This window comes from Lactuca saligna, chromosome 2 (genome assembly GCF_052625555.1).
Source record: "Lactuca saligna cultivar CGN05327 chromosome 2, ASM5262555v1, whole genome shotgun sequence".
Classification (NCBI taxonomy): Eukaryota; Viridiplantae; Streptophyta; class Magnoliopsida; order Asterales; family Asteraceae; genus Lactuca; species Lactuca saligna.
Window position 1 is genome coordinate 167,626,513 of NC_136418.1, and position 24,463 is coordinate 167,650,975.

A 24,463-nucleotide genomic window follows, 5' to 3' on the forward strand; every position below is an offset into this window, starting at 1 on the left:
TATAATCTAAATTTAAAGTATAACTATTCATATATTTATTTATTTATAGAGAATAAAATAGAGTTAATAAAATTGCAAAAATAAAATGAGTTTATAACTCCAAAAACTTCAAATTACTAAAGCCATCATCAAAATTTATATTTCTATTTTACTACGGAAAAATTCAATAAAGAATCATTATAAATGGTTTTTCAAAGAACCAAATATTTTTTTTAAACTTTAAAATTTATTCTTTATAAAAAAAAACTAAAAATATCTAAATTGTTAACTTTATGTTGTGAATACTAAAAAAACAAATTATATATTTTTCGAACTCCATATGAATTCAGATTCACATTGTAAATTTACAAAGATTCAGACTGTGAATTTGACGAAAAAAAAAAATCTTTTATCGAATTTATATTGTCGGAAAAATGATACAGTTTTATGAATTTATGTATTTAGTTTTTTTTATCGACAAAAAATAAACTCTAAAAGTTAAAAAAAAGTGGTTTCTTCGTTTCATGGTTATAATTGTTTCCTATTAAACCTCATCCGATTATACGATTATAATAAACTTTTTTTCTTACCAAAAATTTCTTTTAATGTTCAAAAATAATTAATTTGACTTTCAAGAATAAGTGGGGTTGTAAATCATATATAAGGTTACTCATGATTTTGTTTTATGGAAAATAATTAAAAAAGGTAACAAAATATCAAAATATACTAGCAATACAATTAATATCTTTTATGTAAACATATTACTAAACAACAATTATAGTATTGTATATCTATGACCATTTTAATCATTGTATTTTATTAAAAAAAAAAATTACGTTGCTGGTATAACAGATAACCAACCATATAACTATTAACGTGGATTTTACTATATATATTATGTTACACATTATTAAAAAAAATGGATTATGTAAATAAAGGTTATTTACGTTAACCACTCCCTCGTGTCCCCCCTGTCATTCGCACACTTTGCAAAGGTTCGTTAGGTATTACGAAAAAAGAAAAAAATTAAATTAGGAAATAAAAAGATAATAAAACTGGACTCCAAAGTCATTAATTCTATGCATAGAGAGAGGAGAGAGAGAGAGAGAGAGAGAGAGAGAGAGAGAGAGAGAGAGAGAGAGAGAGAGAGAGAGAGAGAGAGAGAGAGAGAGAGAGAGAGAGAGAGAATTGTAAAATAAAATAAAAAAATGCCATCACAAGAATCCCAAGAGGAGATAAAGAGAGACATAGAGCAGTGGAGATGGTCTGAAATGCAAGGTCTTGAACTTGTATCTGAAAACCCACCAATCCCAAATCCAAATCCCAACTTAGACCCACTCACTGAAGAAGACAAACAAGCTCAAAATAGCCTACAGAGAAGAAGATTAGAAATGGAAACCGAGGGGCAAAGTAGTAAAAATGATGGAGACAAAGAGAAGAAGAAGGAGAAAAGCGTCAGTGATCCAACAGTTGGGTTCGGAGAGCTGTTTAGATTCGCAGATGGATTGGATTATGTATTGATGGGTATTGGAACAGTTGGTGCTTTCGTCCATGGCTGTTCTTTGCCTATTTTCCTCAGATTCTTTGCTGATCTTGTCAATTCATTTGGTTCCAATGCCAATAACATCGATAAAATGTCACAAGAAGTCTTAAAGGTAACACCTTTCTTCTTTTCCCGAATCGTTTTTTCACAAAGATTTCACTCTCTTATTCAACTTCTTCTCTTTTCTTGATGGGTTTTGTTATCCAGTACGCATTCTACTTTCTTGTGGTTGGAGCTGCAATTTGGGCATCTTCATGGGCAGGTCTGTAATCTATATTCTACTTTATCACTTCATCACTTCAACTCTGAAATTAGTGTTTCTTTCTTAAAGATTCTTGAAAAGGAATGAAAAGAAATTGACATGGGTGTTTTAATTTTTGCAGAGATATCATGTTGGATGTGGACAGGAGAGCGACAATCGACGAAAATGAGGATCAAATACTTGGAAGCTGCACTTAGTCAAGACATCCAGTTCTTCGACACGGAAGTCCGAACTTCAGATGTTGTATTTGCTATCAACACCGACGCTGTTATGGTTCAAGATGCCATTAGTGAGAAGGTAAACAAACAAACAAAAACACAAGTCTTGCTATCGTTTTCTCAAGTTCTTTTTGGGATTCATTTGTTCTTTAAAGTAACTGTGTGTTTTGGTGTTGTGTGTGTATGGCAGCTGGGGAATTTTATACACTATATGGCGACATTTGTGTCTGGTTTTGTGGTGGGATTCACAGCAGTTTGGCAATTGGCGCTTGTAACATTAGCTGTAGTGCCTCTTATTGCAGTAATCGGAGGTATTCACGCAACCACATTAGCTAAACTCTCTTCTAAAAGCCATGAAGCTCTTTCACAAGCTGGAAATATTGCTGAACAGGTGAATCACCGTTTTCTTAATTTTTATTCAATCTTTTTCCCCTTTTAGCTTAGGTTTTTAGGCCAATAGCAAAATTTTCACTGTTCATCGTCTCGGTATTGCTTAATTAACATATTTTAATGTAAAACGTTTTTCGGTTTTTGTCATCTGGGTGGATGACAGAATCTTTTATGAAATCCAAGACATCAAGAAAACACCAAGTTTTCATCTTTCTTTTTCTATCTGGATGTTGATAGTTTGAACTAAATTCAAGAAAAAAAAAAGTTTAAAACTTTTTTTGTTTCTCTATCTGGGTTGTCATGGACTTGTGCTAAATCAAGCAAACAAAATTTTCTTCTTGTTGTTGTTTTCCTACACGGGTATTGCGGATTTCGAGGTGAATTCAAGGGGAAAGATATAACTTTTTTGTTTCTTGTGTTTCTATCTTTACTTGTCGTGAACATGAGCTAAATCAAGAAAAAGATTTTCTCTCCTTTCCTATCTGGGTGTTCCTGATTTTGAGCTGAATTTAAGTAAAAGTTAATTTTCTCCCTCTGTTTTCCATATGTGTTCTGATGGACTGCAGCTAAAGTCATGTAATTATTGTGTGTAATAAAAGAAACCGTGTTTTACCATCTGGGTATTTCTTAATTTATCCAAATATGCAGACCATTGTACAAATTCGGACTGTTTTGGCATATGTGGGTGAATCACGAGCATTACAAGCCTATTCAGCAGCATTAAAAATCTCACAAAGACTCGGATACAAAAGTGGGTTTTCTAAAGGATTCGGATTAGGTGCAACGTATTTCACTGTCTTTTGTTGCTACGCACTTCTTCTATGGTATGGAGGTTATCTTGTTCGACACCATCACACCAATGGAGGTCTCGCCATTGCCACCATGTTCTCCGTCATGATCGGTGGACTGTAAGTCCTCTGTTAGTGTAAATTCACACAATTATCCTAAAACACTACCCTTTCTCTAATCAATTTTAAAAAATTCACAGCGCTTTAGGCCAATCTGCTCCAAGTATGTCCGCATTTGCAAAAGCTCGAGTAGCTGCAGCAAAAATCTTTCGAATAATTGACCACAAACCGAGCGTTGACCGAAATTCTGAATCGGGTTTGGAGTTAGACTCTGTTTCAGGGCTTGTAGAACTGAAAAACGTCGACTTTTCATACCCTTCAAGACCAGATGTTAAAATTTTAAATAATTTTAGTTTAAGTGTTCCTGCTGGGAAAACTATTGCTTTAGTCGGAAGCAGTGGCTCTGGAAAAAGCACGGTGGTTTCCCTCATCGAAAGGTTTTATGATCCCACTTCAGGTAAACGATAGCGACTCTTCATTAACTCAGTCCAACCAACATACCTTTATGTACAACTTCCTATTGCATACTGTACAACACCATGTTTGGTCTCTCTGACAATTCTGTTTGCCCTTAATGGTTTGTAGGACTTTATTGTGTAAACAAAGTCGGTTTTGTGTTTTACTTTTTACAGGACAAGTATTGCTTGATGGGCATGACATTAAAGGACTTAAATTGAAATGGTTAAGGCAACAAATTGGATTAGTTAGTCAAGAACCAGCATTATTTGCTACAACCATTCAAGAAAACATACTTTTGGGTCGACCCGATGCATCCATGGTTGAGATTGAGGAAGCTGCCCGTGTTTCCAATGCTCATTCCTTCATTATCAAATTACCCGATGCGTATGATACTCAGGTGAGTGGATCTTTTTAAGGGTATTTTGGTCATTTTGAGCGGGACCCATATGTTTGGCTTTTTGTTGGTGTAATTGTTACATGTGGGCCTCACTTGGGTAGAGTGTGTTGGGGGTAAAATATTGTCACTTACACTAGAAGGTGAAAAAAATGATGAATGGGTAGGGGGAGTGGGTTTCTTTTGAGAAAGTTGGTTACTTTTTGGTTTTGCTACATTATTACATTTTACAAAACTAATTGAATGGCCCATTTAGTCAAGAAAAGATCCTAACTTTTGGTTCAAAAAAGTCAAAACTATGGGGGAGGTGAAGTGAAGCTTTCTATAAGGACATCCATTAATGAAATGTGGTACAACATGCTTCTTGAGTCAATAGTGCATGTGCAAGATCCATTGCTAACAAGAATTGAGTGGTTGACCAAAAAGTCAACATCAAAATAATCCATAAAGTTAAAGTAAACCATAATTAAGAACAAGATCAGAGATTTAGTTTGACCAGGAGCATGTTAAGGGAACCCTTTGACCATCAAAAATGAAGGAAATAATGCAAGATTAGATGATTAAATATACAAGAAAAGAAAAGAACAAAAAAAGTGTGGGGTATTGGTAAAAGTACTAATTTTTATTACTTTGATTAAATCCTGAAATTATGGTAAAAAGAAAAAGTGATGGTGTTGGTCTCTATGACCAAAATCATTACAAAACCTTGAAATAAGAACCAAATTTAACAAAATATGTTTTTTTACCTAATTAAGAAAGGATCACAAACCACAGGGACCGTTTTTGCAATTTACTCATTTTAGAAGAAAAAAAATAATCTGCAGGTTGGGGAAAGGGGTTTACAGTTATCCGGTGGACAGAAACAGAGAATAGCGATAGCGAGGGCAATGTTAAAGAATCCGGCGATCTTGCTTTTGGATGAGGCAACGAGCGCTTTGGATTCTGAATCGGAAAAGTTAGTTCAAGAAGCTTTGGACCGGTTTATGATCGGAAGGACGACTCTGGTAATTGCCCACCGTCTGTCCACCATACGAAAGGCGGATCTGGTGGTGGTTTTGCAGCAGGGTAGTGTTTTGGAAATGGGAACTCATGATGAGCTTTTTGCAAAGGGCGAAAATGGTGCATATGCTAAACTTATAAAGATGCAAGAAATCGCCCATGAAACCGCCATGAATAATGCAAGAAAGAGTAGCGCCAGGTAGAAGTTTGACTTTAAAAGTCAAAGTGTACATTACCTTTTGCGATTTTCATTTGTTTACTTATTGTTCTTTCTCTGTGTTTTTAGGCCTTCGAGTGCAAGGAACTCAGTGAGTTCACCAATAATCACCCGCAACTCATCATACGGGCGATCCCCGTACTCCCGGCGGCTGTCGGATTTCTCAACCTCCGATTTTAGTCTATCAATCGAAGGTGGATACCCGAGTTATCGTCACGAGAAGCTTCCATTTAAGGAACAAGCAAGTTCCTTTTGGCGGCTAGCGAAAATGAACTCACCCGAATGGACATACGCTTTAATCGGGTCGGTTGGGTCCGTGATTTGTGGGTCCCTCAGTGCCTTTTTTGCTTACGTGTTAAGTGCAGTTCTGAGTGTCTACTACAATCCCGATCATGAATATATGGTTAAAGAAATCGGGAAATATTGTTATCTTCTAATCGGGGTGTCATCAGCTGCACTCATCTTCAACACTTTACAACATTTTTTCTGGGATGTGGTTGGTGAAAATTTGACTAAACGAGTCAGAGAGAAGATGTTGGCTGCAGTTTTGAAGAATGAAATGGCGTGGTTTGATCAAGAGGAGAACGAGAGTTCAAGAATCGCCGCCAGGTTGTCTTTGGACGCTAATAATGTCCGGTCAGCTATTGGTGACCGGATTTCAGTCATTATGCAGAACTCCGCCCTCATGTTGGTGGCCTGCACCGCTGGTTTTGTTCTTCAGTGGCGGCTCGCTCTTGTTCTTGTTGCAGTTTTTCCGGTGGTGGTGGCTGCCACCGTTTTGCAGGTCTGTGTGCTATTGGGTACTAATGTTTTTAATTTTCCGGCAGGTTGAATTTTTCATGCTTACGTTTTCTTTTTTGTAAGCAGAAAATGTTCATGCAAGGATTTTCCGGCGACTTAGAAGGTGCACACGCGAAGGCAACACAGTTAGCCGGGGAGGCGGTGGCTAACATGAGAACAGTGGCTGCGTTCAACTCCGAGGCTAAAATCGTCAATCTGTTTACAATAAGTCTCCAGAAGCCACTTCATAGATGCTTCTGGAAGGGTCAGATAGCCGGAAGTGGGTTCGGGGTGGCTCAATTTTTACTCTATGCTTCTTACGCGATCGGTCTCTGGTACGCATCATGGCTCGTAAAACACGGGATCTCTGATTTCTCGAAAACGATCCGCGTGTTCATGGTTCTCATGGTCTCAGCCAACGGTGCAGCCGAAACCCTAACCCTAGCTCCTGATTTCATCAAGGGTGGTCGGGCCATGAAGTCGGTTTTCGATCTTCTGGACCGAAAAACCGAGATCGAGCCTGACGAGATCGACTCGATCCCGGTCCCGGATCGTCTCCGAGGAGAAGTCGAACTCAAACATGTCGACTTCTCTTACCCGTCTCGCCCAGATATCCCAGTATTCCGGGATATCTGTCTCCGAGCTCGGGCCGGCAAGACTCTGGCCCTAGTGGGCCCAAGTGGTTGCGGAAAGAGCTCAGTGATTTCACTCATACAAAGATTCTACGAACCGTCTTCAGGACGGGTTATGATAGACGGAAAAGATATAAGAAAATATAACTTAAAATCAATACGACGCCACATGGCCGTGGTCCCACAAGAACCGTGTCTATTCGCCACCACGATTTACGAAAACATCGCGTATGGGCACGAATCAGCAACCGAATCCGAGATTATCGAGGCTGCCACCCACGCGAATGCCCACAAATTCATCTCTTCTTTACCCGATGGTTACAAAACATTTGTCGGGGAAAGAGGGGTGCAGTTATCGGGAGGGCAGAAACAGAGGGTTGCGATTGCTAGGGCGTTTTTGAGGAAAGCGGAGGTGATGTTGCTAGATGAGGCCACGAGTGCGCTTGATATGGAGTCTGAGAAGTGTATTCAAGAAGCGCTTGAGCGGATTTGTTCAGGGAAGACAACGATTGTGGTGGCGCATCGGTTATCGACTATAAGAAATGCTCATGTGATTGCTGTTATTGATGATGGGAAAGTGGGTGAACAAGGGTCGCATTCGCATCTGTTGAAGAATTACCCGGATGGGTGTTACGCAAAAATGATACAGTTGCAGAGATTCTCACATGGGGAAGTGGTGGATATGGTTTCAGTGGGGTCGGGGTCGGGTTCGGGTTCTAAACGGCTAGAAGGGTAGTCAGTTAAGATTGTCACATTTTAATCATACGACATCTTGATTTTTGAATATTGTTTTTTTTTTTTTTTTTTTTTTTTTTTTTTTTTTTTTTTTTTTTTTTAATATCATATGGTATAGTAATATTAATATCAATAGTGATAGTATTTGTGTACCATTTAGTTCCATTTTGTGCTTAGTAATATTAATATGAATAGTGATGTAATTGGCATTTGTATCCGATATAGTTCCATTGTGCTTGGCAATTCGCTAGCACGTGGATGCTTTTATTGAAATATGGCTGTTAAAAAAATTATGTACAATTTCGTGTTTTTTTAATTACATAAAGGGTGAGATTGTGCGTTTCCAACCTAAAATGATGACCTTATTTATTTATGATGAAAAGTTAATGTTGTCAACGCGATTACCTGAAAATATAATAAAAGAACAAAGATTGTAGGATTTTTAATGTCTCAACGGAATGGTATTTAGATAAGGGAGTTGATTTTTCCATTGTAGTTTTTTATCCTTCCGCTAGAAATTAATGTATTGTCGATTATGCCCCTCATTTAAATGTATTTGAGAGGGAGAGAGAGTGTGTGTGTGTTCTTGTCTAATTGGCATATGAAGATGATGTGTTAATCGTGTGAATATGGCTAGATGATTTGACGCCTTTGTTGGTGAATTTGTTGTTGAAAATGTTGAATTGGCAAGTAATAGTGATAAAATAAAAATCTGCACAAGAGATTGAGGTTTAAAAGAATGTGTAATTTGATTCAATCACATGCCCCTCTTATTCTCATTCTTAATGATGGCGAGGGTAATACAACGTTAGACTTGTAAACTTTAAAGAAATTGAAGAACATAACGTATGAAGTAACAGTTTTGGTAATTCACTCACAATTGAATCCCATGATTTCTGGTATATTCTTGAATGCTTCACGTCTCGATGTGTGAGTTCAACAAAAGTTTATTCCACGAGTTTTGTGTTAGGGTTGGTGGTGGTGCTTTGTTAACTTTCTTGAACAACATTAGGGTTTGATGTTGATGGAGTGGAGGCCGATGAGGGTGTTTTGATTGCTGCAAAGTAGTATTTCGGGTTTAACAATGATAAGCCTATTAAACTAATTAATTGTTGGATATATATATATATATATATATATATATATATATATATATATATATATATATATATATATATATATATATATATATATATATATAATTGTCGATATATTATTTTTACAAATTATTTGCAAATTAAATCAAGGGTATAACTATCAATATATTATATTTTCAATCGAAACCATTCAATGAAAGAATCGGAAGGTTTTAGATAAATATGACCTTAGATGTATTTAAGTATTATATTGCGTTTGGTTGGTAAAACTTTGAATGAAATTAAGATTATTCATTTTTACTATATTTTTCAGTTCTCAAAATAATTGAATTGTATCGATGTTTTAGACACGTCGAGGGGTGGGCGTGGTGTTGCCAAGGCAATATCATCTTTCATATCACTACTGTTGAGCTTTTACCACTCCCACTCTATTACGTCAAAAAGACGTGTTAAAAAAGATTATTTTTTTCTTGAATGTTTTCAATTGCCTAGTCGTAAGTCTTTATGGAATTTGATATAGAAGCTTATTTGCACCACACAATCATTGTTTGTCATATATAATAATAATATTTTGTTATATTATATAATCTCTTTGAAATATAAATTGTTGTATAACATAAAAAGTTGTTGTGTATCAGCTTTTTAAAATATGATCGTATGAGTGTTGATCAGTATTTCTGACAATTACATGTTGGTTACAAATTAAAACAAAAGTAGAGATTACTATCATCTATCCTAATAAATCAAAATCATTTTTACCAAATGTTAACTTCTCATTGTATTTGACACATGTAATTTTTGAAGATTTTTAAAAAAAAATTTCACTTATCATTTTATAGTTTCTTTTCTATTTTATTAAATTCTATTTAATATTCAAATGTAATAATTGTTATAAATATAATAATAAATAAATATCAATTTCATTAATGTAATATTTTTTTTTTGATTTCTAACATTCTAAAATGAATCCAATTATTTTATTTGTTTATTTATTATATTATTTGTTTAAATTTAAAAATGAAATGAAAAAGTTAAAAATAGTAAATTAATCGTTAAATTTCAATAATTCAATATTTTTTTATAAACTTATATATATATATATATATATATATATATATATATATATATATATATATATATATATATATATATATATATATATATATATATAGAGAGAGAGAGAGAGAGAGAGAGGGAAAAGTGAATATACCCTTAAGGGTATATAAGCTTAGGTATCCAAACTCACCATACTATGTTGTTTTGTATCGTATGTGTACATTGTAATTGTCCAATATTCTTATAATTCAACTTTTAACTTGATTTACTTCTAAGATTTTTATAAATTTCACCTTTATCTTCCTCTTACATAATTTTCATTTTCAACTCTAATATATATAGCCTAATATGTGTTTGGCAAAAAATAAGTGATATAAGAGGAAAACAATAGTGAAATTTCGAAAATCTTCAAAGTAAATCAAGTTAAAGTTGAAGTTTAATAACATTATAATGAATATATCAAATAAAACAACTAATTATAGTGAGTTTGGGTACCTAAACTTATATATCCTTAAGGGTATATTCACTTTTCCCATATATATATATATATATATATATATATATATATATATATATATATATATATATATATATATATATATATATATATATATATATAGGGTTCAGATCCGATAGAAATTGTGAAGACTATTCTCCACCAATCATTTCGTCAATGACACAAATGTCAAACCCATTTACTTGGTCGTGAAACGTTCGCACGTGACGCATGTGCATGAAACGTAATACGGACTCGATGGAATAATCATGCACAACGAATGTCCATGGAACGTCATTTAAATGACTTTTCCTTTTCCTTTTCAATTATTTTGGTTTTTCTTTTGGATTTATTATTATTATTTTATTTTTCATTAAAATGTAACGCGTGGTTGACGTGTTATTTAGTTTTCAACATTTTTAGACTTTGGGCTAGGACTCAACGAGTTGGGGAGCTCCAACTCGTCGAGTAGAGATCATTTATGAGGACGCAGGATTTAGATCCTACTCGACGAGTTGGAAGGCCCCGACTTGAAAAGTAGACACTGGAAAGGAAAACCCTAATTTTTAGGGTTTGTATACTATTTAAAGGCCTTAAGTGTCACTTGTAGCCTCCCTTATCATCCCCTTTGTCCAGAGAAACCCTAAATCGTGTCTCATCTCCCATTTTGAGTGTGTGAGGGATTAAGGAGTGTCTTTTTGGTGTTAATGTGAAGAAGCTTGAGGTGTTTGGTGCATAGCTGAAGGGAGAGGTTGTAGATCCGGTGTTTACTCTACTGTGGCAACCATTTTAAGGTATAAAGTCGAAACCTTTACCTTCCATTGCTTAGATCTTCTTGTATGAAAGTGTATGGCCATTATTAGCCTAGTTTGGTACCATTCTTTATTTTGAGCATGATATGAAGATATGGCTTTAGATCTGGACATCTGAGGGCCTTTGGGGACTTAAAGTTGCCAACTTTATCAAGTGTTGGTCCTCCTTCATGCTCTAAGTCCCTTCACAAGCTTTTATTAAGTGTTTTTAGCCTTGGATGCCTTGCATGCACGTAAAGTTTGCAATTTTACATGGTAACTACACCATAAGTGGTTGGATCTGTGATTTGGAGCCTTGGATTCCACTGGAAATGACTGAACATGAAGAGGGATGAAGGGACTCGACGAGGTGCTTAGCTAAGTCGACGAGTCAAGAAGGGTTTTCCCATTTTCGGGATCCTGGGTGATTTCGGTGAACTGATTAAGAGATTTCGGTGTAGAGTTTTTAGGCCTTTGGATATTAAGGAACTCGACGAGTTACTTAGATGAATCGGCAAGTTGATGGACTCTGAAGGAACTCAACGAGTTGCTAGATGCACTCGAAGAGTTAAGTCAACTCGGGGAGTTGACCTTGACCATGACTTTAACCTTGGGTTAGGAGTTGACTAGGGTTGACCATTTAGTATTTCAGGCCTTTTTGGATAATGGGCCTTCTTGGGTTAGGTCCATGATGGATTGGGCCTTACTGGGCTTTGTGGGCCATTTCGGGTTTGGGCTATTATTTAGGTTTGTGGGTCGTTGGACCAGTTAAGGAGGGATGTTTTGATTGGGAATAAGTTAATGGGCTTTAGGGTAAGGCCCATGAGGGGAGCCAATGACACTCGGATGTCAGACCATGTGGGGGAGCCCATGGCTTTCCAGCTAAATACCATGTAAGGGAGCCTATGGCATCCCAGAGTAAGACCCTGGTGGGAGCCCACAACATCCTTCTATGTTTATATGCATGGATTATGTGATTGATATGGTTTATGTAGTTGTTATAGTTGATATAGCATATATGGTTATATGGATTGTGTGGGGTATGTTATAGGGAACTCACTAAGATTCGTGCTTACAGTTTTTTTTATGGTTTTAGGTATCATTGATTTGGAAAGAAAGGGCCAACTTGATCGCAGCGCACACACCCGTGTTTCCGCAATATATAATTTTGGGACGAACTCTGATGAATGTTTTAATTAATAATGTCTTTGGAATGTTTAGATTTAAAGATATAGGTGTTTTGATTGTATTAAAGAATGAAATTTTTAGCCTTGATTTTTAGGTCATTACAAGTTGGTATTAGAGCCTTGGTTTGAGGGATTCATACATACTTTCGGGGGTGTCTCAACTCAAACTAAGGATCTGTAAAGTTTTCAAAAAGTTTTTCAAAAGAAAAATGTTTTCAAGGAAAAAGTTTTTTAAGACAAGAAAGTGTGTGGTGCATGCAATCAACCGAGCTCAAGTAAGTTTCCCCATAATACCCTTAGAATCATGTATTTGGCCTTATATATTGTTATGTGTATAATATGCATCCATAAGGTAGCCGATAGTGAGGATGGATGTGGACAACATGAGTTGTGGTATGTGGACCGAATGTTCTATTATATTTGTGGGTCGGAGATCACCCTAGGGTAAGCATAGGATGAGATTAGTGATAGGAGTCACCGAATTGCGAATTGTATGTCTGGGTAGAATTGTGTGATTAGAGTATGTTGGTTAGTTTTCCGTTGTCCGGATGATGCTTGCTTTGTTCTTTGTAGGACTCTTAGCGATGTGAGTTAGCTACTAAGTGAATATGATAAGTCAAATGTAGCACATGATGGATAATCTCAGAGTGATGGATTTGACCCTATTGCGCAACTCTTGTATGAGTCCAACCGTTCTAGGGATGAGTCTTTTACTTGAACGATTATCTAATCTCTGCTACATGTGGCTATATTCATGAGGCATCTAGTTGACATTATTGGGAATCTTTCAGTAGCTGAGGACTGGGTGGGTTGGGAATGTAAGAGAGCCTAGGATATGCTCCAGTGAGGTAGTGGGGCGGTTCGGTGAAGTTGGCAACCTAGGAGGTGCTTCAGGAAATATTGTGTTGCTGTTTAGCAGACATTTAGTATATCAGTGGAGTAAGTGACTTAGAGGATTTAGGAAGTTTTTTGAGGAAAGTATGGATATGTGTGGAAGGTAGTATTGGGCCCATAATACTGAAAGCATAGGATCCATAGTCAAATCGGTGAGCGTCTTGGAGAATCTGAGAAGCTTATGAGAAGGAGAATTCTTGGTTATGCTTTGACCGTGGGAATAGTTGCTATGTAGAATGAGGATGAGCATGCAAGGTGAAGGACCAGGGTATGGTCTCGACTCCAGTGGTGAGCCAGTTAGTGGAAGGACTGTTAGGGTTTTGAGTTCTCCTTGGATCTCTTGTATCAGGAGGCAAGGATTAATCATGAGATTTATTGCACTTTTCAGATTGAAGACTATGTCTTGGGGGTAGCTAGTAGCCCAGTTTAGGGCAAAGGTTGCTCCAGCTATTGAAGTTCATCCGTTGACGATTGAACTAATGAGTGTGTCAGAGTGCGAGACCTTGAATGATATGGATCCTAGAGCCTGAGGGCGGAAGATCGATTCGGAGTACCTTGAGAAGAGAGGTTTAGGTCATGTAAATTTAGTGGAGGATCTCAGGAAGAGACCCAAGGCTTGGAGCAATGTTTGAGAGGCCAATAGGGTGAAGTTAGTGCAGTATGTGCATGAAACTGTACGATAGAGTTGGCGTTCTAGGGGTCTGGGTTGCTATAAGTGTGGCAGGGTTGGTCATGTCAGCAGGGATTTCCTACAGGGGGCAAGCTTGTGTTACTTTCATTGTGATCAGATGGGTGATAAGGAGGTCGTCTGATTGATGATCAGGAAGGAGCAGTGAGTGCACCTGCTCCGGCTATTTTAAGGATTACTAACGGACGAGAGTGTAGAGCAGGAGCCCCAGCAGAGAGGAGCTACACTTTGTAGAATCAGACACGAGAGATTGGAACTTCAGCAAGCGAGGGTCCAAGGTATGTACCCTTTTGCCTCCCTACCAGCTTTACCTGTATTTAGTGGCGGTTATCTTGTATCAGCATGAGTAAGCGTATTGTTGGTTGTGGTTCAGTTGTATGTATATTCAAGAAGAGTTATATCCCCTCTGCATACCATGAATTTTGGTGGAATAGTACGAGGTCGTCTCCTTATATATCACGAATTTCCAGTGTTCGAATGCCACCTGGAGTGTAGTTAGGGTTGGTTCAAGGGCTTGTATGAGGGAGTTATGACTAGGATTCAGTAGCCTTAGTAAACATGCTTGGAAGCGTTTTTAGGGTTGCCGAAGGAAGAGAGAGTTGTTGCTGAAGTTTTAACTGGAGCATCCGGCCTTTGGACTTCGAGATATGAGTGTGATATCATTTTGAGCATCTAGAGTCAATGGCGTTGTTAGGATTCAAGAAGTGTTAGCTGGTTTTCAGGAATTGTGTTGTTACTAGTTTTGGTAGGCACCGGTCTTCAAAGAATTGATCATTGGAACAAAAGAAGAATTGGGAATCCTTCAATTTTCATGTGCCGAGCGTACTTAGTCGAATCTAAGTGGGGGAGAACCATTCAGATATTCAAGACATAAGCGAGTGTGAGACTAGGATGCATTTCACATCCCCATCAGGGGAGGGAAGGTGGACTTAGGGGATGTCTGAATATAAGATGTTGCGGGATGGGAGTTTGGGAAACTCCCCGGCATTTGGATCGCGTCTTCTTGACATCAGATAGTAGGATTTAGGGAAGGGGACCAGGTTGGTTTCCATTTTGTACTTGAGTTTAGTTGGGAGGATAGACCACATAGGTGCTCAACGTTGAGAAGTGTTCGATTGGTAGATGAACGATAGGGCCATGGGCATCAGTCATCTAGTTAGGGTGAAAGTGTTATAAGACTATGAGGGAGCCATAGCATTCATTAATAGTTAGTTAGGGTGAAAGTATTGCAAGACTAAGGGGGAGCCATAGCATTCACTAATGGACAGTTAGAGTGAAAGTGTTGTAAGGCCGTGGGGAGTCGTAGCATTCACTAATGGTCAGTTTGGGTGAAAATGATGTAATACTGCGGGGGAGCCGTAGCATTCACTAGCAATCATATAGTGTGGGAAGTGTTATAAGACTGCGGGGGAGTCGTAGCATTCACTAACGGCCAAACAGAATGGGAAGTGTTGTAGCCATAACATTCACAGATGGTTATGGGAATTCGGGATGGAACTGGTAGAGAATTTTAAGTAAAGGGTTTGGATCTTGAGTTGCAAGATCATGTAGATAAGTAGTACGTGACACAGTAGGTCTACGACTGGGTGGTCCTAATATTTGATCTCTTGGGAACCCGGTGGTTGGACCGGGTGCGAGACTGGTAGTCTTGGGGATTGGCTAAGGCTATTTATTTATCGGTCAAGTAAGGGATGTCAAAAGTTACGGTGCATTTTGCAAATGCAAATTCGTGGATCTTGAGGTAGGAGTGAGGTATCGATTCGTTTTGGGAAAGATCTTGAATCGGAGTTCGCGCGTGTTCAATACAAGATTTTGTTTTAGTGAGATGAGACTTGGGAGCATCTATATGCCAAGGGCATCAAATGAAGGATTCCAGGGTAATGAATAGGTTTGGTACAATGGTAGTTTAATCGATTGTGATGTGTCTCGGGCTGGTTCTATTTATAATAGAGCCACGACACGTTGGAACCAAGTAACGGTAGGTTAAAGGAGACCAGAAATGAGGTAAGACAACCATTGTTCAGGTAGCGCGCACTTTTATATAGGATTCAGTGGCGACAGGTTGCCAGGTTATGATGATCGGATGTGTTAGAAAGATTGACAGAGCCATGAGTGGCAGCATAGCTAGGACAAATACGGCTAGACGAGGTCTCTTTCGGAGGTTGTGTGGGGCGAGTGTGAGGTTGGTAGTCGGTTTAGCAACCGGATAGGAATTCGATATTCTGAAAGTAGGCATTCGGCACCCGATTACGGTAAGTGGATTCATTCAGTGGGTAACAACGAGATAATCAGGATTAGAGATGTAACATCTGGACTCCCAGGTATATTAAATATTTATTTATCTTATTTTTGAGGTCTATTAAGCAACTCGACGAGTAGGTTCTTCAACTCGTTGAGTAGAGTCGTATTGGCAACGTGGGATTAGTAACCTACTCGACGAGTCAGAGAGTCGACTCGCCAAGTAGGCACTGTGTGATGAAACCCTAAATCCCCGAGGTTGGGGCCTATTTAAGAAAACTTATGTCTCCATTTGCGCCTCACCAACTGCCCAACTTCACTGAGAGAAACCTTAATCGGCCATTGAGCTAAGAGAGAGTGTTTGAGCTAACTTTTGAGTATTTTGGTGAATCATTTGGAAGGAAAGAAGGGTGATACAAGCAGAGGATGAGAAGATACTATGGGATCAAGCAATTCCTTCACATAGAACTTCTGTGGAAGGTAAAATCTTGCATCTTTCTCATTTATTTAGTTAGATCTCTTGAGTATGGAAGTTGGAGCTTTTACCACCTTTTATTGGCACAGTGAGTGCATGGAGTCTATTAGGAGGTCTAGACTTTAGATCTGGACCTTGTGAGGTCCCTTAAGTCCAAAGGTCCCAACCTTATTAAGCCAAAAGAGGGTTTTTGTGCTTAACACCTTATGAGACCATGTAGTTGGTAATATGGAGCAAATATGCCATGCATTAAAGTAAAGATCAAAGCTTTACGTGACAATCAAGTCTTGGGATGCTAGATCTAGTGTTTGGAGTGATAGATCTTCTTTGAAACGTCTGAATGAGAAATCAGATTTAAGGACCTCGCCGAGTCAATGATCTGACTCGACGAGTCGGTTAGGGTTTGTACTGATGATCTTGATCATGTGATAACTTGGCGAGTTGGGGGTCAACTCGACGAACTGAGCTGGACCATCACGAGACTTCTGAGGAAATGATTGGAATCGACGAGTCACATAGGTGCACTCGATGAGTCGGGTCAAACATGGACTATTGACTTGATTTTGACTTCTTTTGACTTTAGGGTTTGGTCAAACATGAGTAATGGAGACCAGGGAGGGGTAAAATGGTATTTTACCCATCTTAAGAGTTAGAAAGGGAGAGTGTAGCCATCGGTTTATTTTAAGTGTGAATAGATTACTAATGAAAGATAATTATCCTATATGTTAGGCGGAGGCTATTTCGAGATTACATGTACGAGGTTGTTACTTGTTTACTTACGAGGGGAGTCTTCTCACTATACTTACCTAGTGTGGTAATTCGAGTTGTGTGACCAGAGGTTTTTATGTGCTTATATTGAGTATTGTGATATCTTGTATTATGTCTATGTGATTTATGTTGTGTATTATTCTGAGCTTACTGAATTAGGACCGGAGGCTCCATCTAAGTTAGGACCAGAGGGTCCACCCGAGTTATGGGATGGGAGGGTCCCACTGGACACATTGACCAAGGGTCTTATTAAGTTATAGCCTCGAGTGGCTAACAAATTGTGTGTGGTATTTTGGGGAACTCACTAAGCTTTGTGCTTACCCTGTTATGTGATATGTTTTCCAGGTACTTCTCAGGATCGCGGGAAGACACCGACTTGATTGTTCACACATCTGAGCTGGAGATATATTTTTGGAGGATCTTAGATTTGTGATGAACAATATGAAATATGTGTGATAAATTGATACTTGTGATTTTTTAGAAAATGTGACATGTGTTTTATTGTGTTTTAAAATGAAAATTTTGGTTTAAAAGTTTCCAATCGTAGTCCCTGGAGTGTTTGAGTTGGGCCATGAGGAGTATAAGGACTAAAGTTGCCACTTTGAGTCAGGAAGGAGTACGCTGAGCGTACTGAGCGTGCCCTGGTACACTGGGTGTGCACTCATGTGCGTTGGGCGCACTAATGTCTGGAGCAAACCCTAATATTTAGGGTTTGGGGACTATATAAACAACCTTATAGATAATTTCCTCTGATTATCCTCAGCCTATATTCGTCCTCCCCAAACCCTAGCTCTTCTTTGTGGGTGTTAGCTTGTTTGTTGTGTGTTTTAGAGTGTTTCAAGAGAAGAACATTGCATCCAAGTGTTGGAGAAGAAGATGAGGTTCATAGATCTGAAGTTAGTTTGTGCTCAACAAGCTCCTAAAGGTATAAAGTTCTAAACTTTGTGAATATATGCTTAGATCTAATCATTTTACTTTATTAGAAGCATCTTTTGTCCTAAAAGCCATAAAGTGGTGTATTTTGTGTTATGGACGTAAAGAGTTGTCCTTCCAGGCTCTTGAAGGGACTTTCAGTGATAAAAATTAAGGTCCCATTAGCTGTAAGTGTCCCATGCAAGAGAAATAAGGTCTTAATGGATTAAGACCAAGCATTTAGAACTTTATGGACGTCCAAAGTGATAAAGTTAGTGACTTTATGGACACTGGGCATGTTAAGCCTCTGGATCTAAGATTAGGACTTAAGTGCTTAAGCTATTAAGCACTTAATAAGGTTTTGTCAAGAGATGGAATACGCCCATCGTAAATCCAGTACACCCAGCGTACTGGGTCAACCACCCCAATGGTGGTCAACATCTGGTCAAGTACGCCCCACGTACCAGAGGAGTACCCCCCGCGTATGTCCTCTGTTGGGCCATTGACATTTGGGCTTCGAGTTTTGGGCTGTTTATGGACTAAAGGGGTTTGGGCCTTTACTGGGCTTAATAAATAAGATGTTATGGGCCAGTTAGTCAGTAGTGGATCATGGGTTTAGGCCCACTAAGGAGATTAGGCCTAATTTAGTAAATTGGGCTAATATTGGACTTAAGTGTTGGGCTTTTAAGATAAGGACTTGGTGTGGGAATTTGGCCCAATAAAAAGAATGGATAGTTCGGGATTCTTGGTGAGATCATAGTTAGAACTTGCAGTATTTCAGCACTATTTGCGAGGTGAGTTATCCTTGCTATATCGACAAGGTCTAAGGTACCAAGGCCGACCCTTTATGAACTGTATTCATATTTGTTTATATCCGTTAGTTAGGATGCTATGTTAGTGACCTGTAAAGTCGTTGTCCTGGTTATAGGATCATTACTATGCTTGTGATTTGTTAGATCGATTTGAATGTTATATGCATGCTATTGTTTGAATGTGCACATGATTGTTTTTTGGAGGTTGGGTTGAGGCGGTCCTGCTTCGTGCTGTAGGCCAACCTACCCGGGGCGGTACGGATAGGCTGTAGGCCCTGAGGAGGCAGTCCAGTCATGCCGAAGGCCCGACGAGCGGTCTGTATAGACTGTAGGACCTAAGGAGGCGGTCTAGTTATGCCAAAATCTAGGGAACGGTCCAGATAGGTTGTAGGCCCTGAGGAGGCGGTCCAGTCATGCTGAAGGCTCATTATACCTGTTGTTTGTTATTATTTTGTTGTGTGGTATATGTTGGTATTTTGGGGGTAACTCACTAAGCCTTCGAGCTTACATTTATTGATTTTTGTTTCAGGTACTCCAGGTAACCATAACAAGGTGAAGGCGTGACACACACATCCTCACATTTTATGATTTTGGATTTCTGGGAACTCTGATATGAAATCATTTGAAATAATTTGTGAACTATGTTGATGTTGAACAATTTTTTATTATTTCGATTGGTTTTGAAAAGTTTAAAATATTTAGTAAAATTTTGTGTTGTTACATGACAGCTCAGGAAATGGATAGGGCAACAGCTAAGGATTTCATTCAGGAAGCTTATGCATTCGAGGTGAGTCTCATCACCATATGATGGGTCGAAGGCACCAAGTTCGACCTATTTTATGTTATGTGGTACACAAGTTGATGTAGTGATATGTGGTATACTAGTTGGTTATTTTCTATGTGATATGCTACCTGTCTTTGTGATACCCATGGCATTCCAGGTAAAGACCATGCGGGTACCCATGACACTTGGTTATAAGACCATGTGGGGGAGCCCATGAAATTCCAGGTAAAGGCCATGGGGGAACCAATGTCACTCGAATGTCAGGCCATGTGAGGGACCCATGACTTTCCAGCTAAAGGCCATGGGGGGAACTCATGACACTTAGGTGTAAGACCATGTGGGGGAGCCCATGACATGCTGGAGTAAGCCCCTAGGTGGAGCCCATGACATCTTTCTATGTTTATATGCATGACTTATGTGATTGATTTTGTTTATGTAGCTGTTATAGTTGATATGAATTGTGTGGGGTATGCTTTGGGGAACTCACTAAGCTTCGTGCTTATAGTTTTGTTTATGGTTTTAGGTATCATCGGTTTGGAAAGAAAGGACCGGTTTGATCACGACGCACACACACGTGTTTCCGCAATATATGATTTTGGGAAGAACTCTGATGAATGTTTTAATTAATCATGTTTTTAGAATGTTTGGATTTAAAGATATAGGTGTTTTGACTGTATTGAAAAATAAAATTTTTACCCTTGATTTTTTGTTCTTTACATAAAAAAATCATTTTTTTTCTTAAATAGATATATGCTCGGTTTTAATGTTTTTATACATACTTGAAGATAATAGGGTATTTTTGTTTTTATATTTTTATATTTTGTTTTATTATTATTATTATTATTATTATTATATTATTTTTGATTTTTGATTTTTTAACTAAATATCAGTTTAAGTTTTTAATGTTTAACAATTATAAAATTTTAAATAAGAAGAATATTAAGGATCATAATATTTTTCATTCATACTTTTTTTAATCATATTATTTTTGGATTATAAAATTTTGAATCATAGTATTTTGAATGATAACATATTATGCATCATATATTTTTGGATCATTTTAATTTGGATCATGTTAATTTGGATCATAATATATTGAATTAAATAAATTTTTTTATTCAATACAACATTTAGATAATTGTAATTTTTAAATCATTTAATTTTGAATTATAAAAATATAATAATTAAGGATCATTAAATATTTGAATCAAAATATTTTTATATGATAACAAGTTAAGTATCATATTGAATTATAATATTTTTGAATCAAAAATATTTTGAATCATCTCTATTTGGATTATATAATGTTTAACATTTTTTTTATAAACTTTTAATCTTTTAAAATCAAGTTTAGTATCTAAAACTCATTTTTTGAAAATTCTTTTTTACAAAATCATTAGAATAGTGAGTAGAAGTATTCTTTAATTTTTTTTATAATTTTTGGAGAATTCTTTATGCATTTTTTTAATAAATATAAAAAATATATTTTTTTTTTCAAATTTTCATGATTACGCTCATTTTATAAAAAATTAAATTTTAATACCTTTGGTTTTTTCATAATTTTTTTCAAAGAAAAAAAAAGTTATGACCGAAAAACTAAACGAATGGAAAAAAACTCACCAGTCAATAAGGGCTGGACACTTGTCATGTAGGGGGTGGGGGCACGTGTCAGCTCGTAGAGAGGCCACATGGCCAGATTTTCCTTTTCTTTTTTCTTTAAATATTTTTTGTTTTTATCACTTGTATCCTCCAAACAATTAACATTCCCCGCAAATTATTAAAATCACGTAATTAATTATGAAAATCCCATATTATCTTGCGAGATTTTGAAAATAAATAAAATCAAATCCTAACCATTTATTTTTTCAATCTTGATGTCAAAATTAGTTTTCTTGGTTCCTACCATTTTTTGAGTTCTATTTGATCATCTCTATATCTCTCTCTCTCTCTCTCTCTCTCTCTCTATATATATATATATATATATATATATATATATATATATATATATATATATATATATATATAGAGAGAGAGAGAGAGAGAGAGAGAGAGAGAGAGAGAGAGAGAGAGAGAGAGAGAGAGTAAACATACACGAGTGTCATGACCAGTAAACAATAAATTAAGAACATTTACCTTATGATATTACGCCATTAACTTTAAAATTTATAAAAATTATATATATTTGTATAGCAGTTGAAATATAATTTATCAAAGACAAAGAAAGATCTTGTGAGGAGAAATCAATATCAACCATACAACTTACTTAACCTATACAAGAGGCATGTCCAACAATAGGTTTTTTCGAGCTTTTAGTTTTTAGATTTAAAGAAAAAAAAGAATTGAAAAAGAAGCTTCGCTTGGCATTAGAAGTCTTTTTCTTTTATTAGCAAAATATATTAAAAACCAAAGCTAGCAAAAAACTAGCATAACAAACAAACTTAAGTCATGATCAGATTAATCATCCAAGCAGTCTAACTAATCCTAACCTTGAAATTACAAAAGAGAAACACCTCAAATAGTGTTCAATAATACTATAAAAAAATTGCTTCCGATACTTATTAGGTCTAAATAAAACCGCATTCATGTAGTCCACAGAACCAAAATCATCATCAAATACACCAACTCCACAATCGCTCTTTCCATCCTAACCACTTGCGTAGCATCCATCCACTCCACTAAATATGCGAAAGAACCATAGCTCATAAACTGCAAAATCCATCCAAAGAGTTACACGCTATCATATTTGTTGAGCTAACAAACACTGAAAAAACAAATGAGAAATATTTTCTGAAACGCTTTAGCAAATAAGACATATAAGTGACTCTAACTCCACTCCTTTATCAATCGTATTAGATCTGAGAGGTAGTCTATATAACATAAATCACCACATAAACATATTCATCTTAATGAGAACATACTTATGCCACCTCGTAATTGCACACGGAAGCCGAAAGTCTTCTATATACCTTTTAACCTTTTGTTTTATGTAATTTTACATCTTTCAAAACCATTAATTATTGTTTTCAAATACTTTTACGCAAATAAAAACTAAAAATAATAATTAATTTCACCAGATACATCCGATAATGTCTACTTGAACATTTAAATAAATAGATAATATTATACTGAAAAGATGTAAAGTTTAAAAGTCAAAATACAACGAAAACAACAATTCCAAAATTTTCGATCACATCCATGTTCCTGAATACTGATTGATAGATTGGAAGGAGGGACCTTCGGGTGTTCAATACTTTAATGTGTGATGTTAAAGTTATGTACTATAATATCCACAAACCTATGGACCTCGAATCATGTATGAATTTTAAGGTCCAATTGTTATTATGTTATTCATGGTTAAGGTTTTGAGTATTTATACAAAATCCACCCTACAACGATTTACTCAATTCATGCACTTACGATTACTTTTTTTACAGCAACATTATATAAAACAAACTAGTAAAAAGCTGGAGGAAAAAACCAATTTCCGAGAGTTCTAAAGAAGGGTTTTATAACCATCGGATCCAAAAGATACTACTTGTATTACATGTATTCGAAAACCAATTAAAAGATTAAATAACAATACTTTAAAAATATGGCTTTTCCTTATGCTATACGAACACATTATTGTAAGACTAAATAGCCCAAATGGCGATAATAATTACTTCAATTGCTCTTCGTTTCAATGACCTCAGTGTTACGCTATCAACTCAACTTATATCTCAGAGACATTCAAAAACAAAGGAAAAGGAAGATCTAAGTCATTTAACCACTTTGTTCCAAATTTCTTTGGCCACTTCACAAATCACAAACAAGAAATATATGGCTAGCGGCTAGAATCTTCAATCAGGAACACGTAGGGCATAAAATAGAAGTCAAGTCAATGTCCTTGTTCACTAGATTATCTCTAGTAGGGAGTCTATCTAGAGATTAACTATGTTGAATAAAACGTTGTAATTTTTAGTTGAAAAAAAAAAAAAAAAAAAAAACACCCGTATAATGAAAAGCACCCTTTATGAAAAGTATTTCAATTTCCAACTCTTTTCTACGTTTTGATGTATGGTACTTGTGAAAGACTCACCGAATAGACCACTTGTCGGACTATTTTCCACATGAATATAAAACGCACCAATGAATATATCCACTTATTAAATATTAATGGAAACATAATTATTAAAAGATATCTCTGGTTTTCATGTGGTGCTAACAATAGCAATAGCAATGCGTGAAAGCAACTGTGTGGATAGTGAGTGTGCTTAAATGAATCATGTGGTTGAGAATGTACAAATTCATTTTGAAACAAAATATATCCCACGAAAGTGATGGGAATTCATTATTCATAATCAACCTATATATTATATAATGACACTTCCAAATTCAATTCCATCGATGAATGTATAATCATTTACGTAAGGAGTAAAAAGTTAGAACATTTCTGTAAGTTTCGGTAATTTATCAACACTTCCTTAATTAACAAAAGTTCAAGATGATATTATTTATTTACCCAGAAAAATTAGGGTCCATTGTTCTTTGACGTTTACAATATAGCCCAACAATTTGATTGTTAGTTTCGGAGTCCTTGAAACGTATTTTATTTGCCTTTTCTTTAATCTTTTTATTTATTTTTTACATTGCCAACAAAAGCATAAAACCGAGAGCCCAAGCCCTATAATCTTAACGCCTTAACCCACCCGGACGGAAGGCTTAAACGCCCAATGGCCCCAGCCATGGGTTGAATAGGTAAATACAACTAATAGACGATTTTTTATGCAATCTTTTGTATAATTAAAATATGAGAAACTAAATAGGTTC

At 36.5% G+C, this 24,463-nt stretch overlaps 1 protein-coding gene across 1 annotated transcript; it reads left to right on the top strand.

Annotated features, from left to right (window-relative positions):
- The first annotated feature begins 1,130 nt into the window (after positions 1-1,130).
- On the top strand, positions 1,131-7,763 carry LOC145032661 (ABC transporter B family member 1). The gene is made up of 10 exons (XM_078981555.1): positions 1,131-1,634; positions 1,730-1,784; positions 1,906-2,081; positions 2,193-2,393; positions 3,041-3,300; positions 3,381-3,697; positions 3,873-4,096; positions 4,918-5,291; positions 5,379-6,093; positions 6,177-7,763. Exons 1-10 carry the CDS (start codon positions 1,188-1,190, stop codon positions 7,455-7,457), a joined length of 4,050 nt encoding a protein of 1,349 aa, XP_078837681.1. The 5' UTR covers positions 1,131-1,187; the 3' UTR covers positions 7,458-7,763.
- Positions 7,764-24,463: the final 16,700 nt, after the last annotated feature.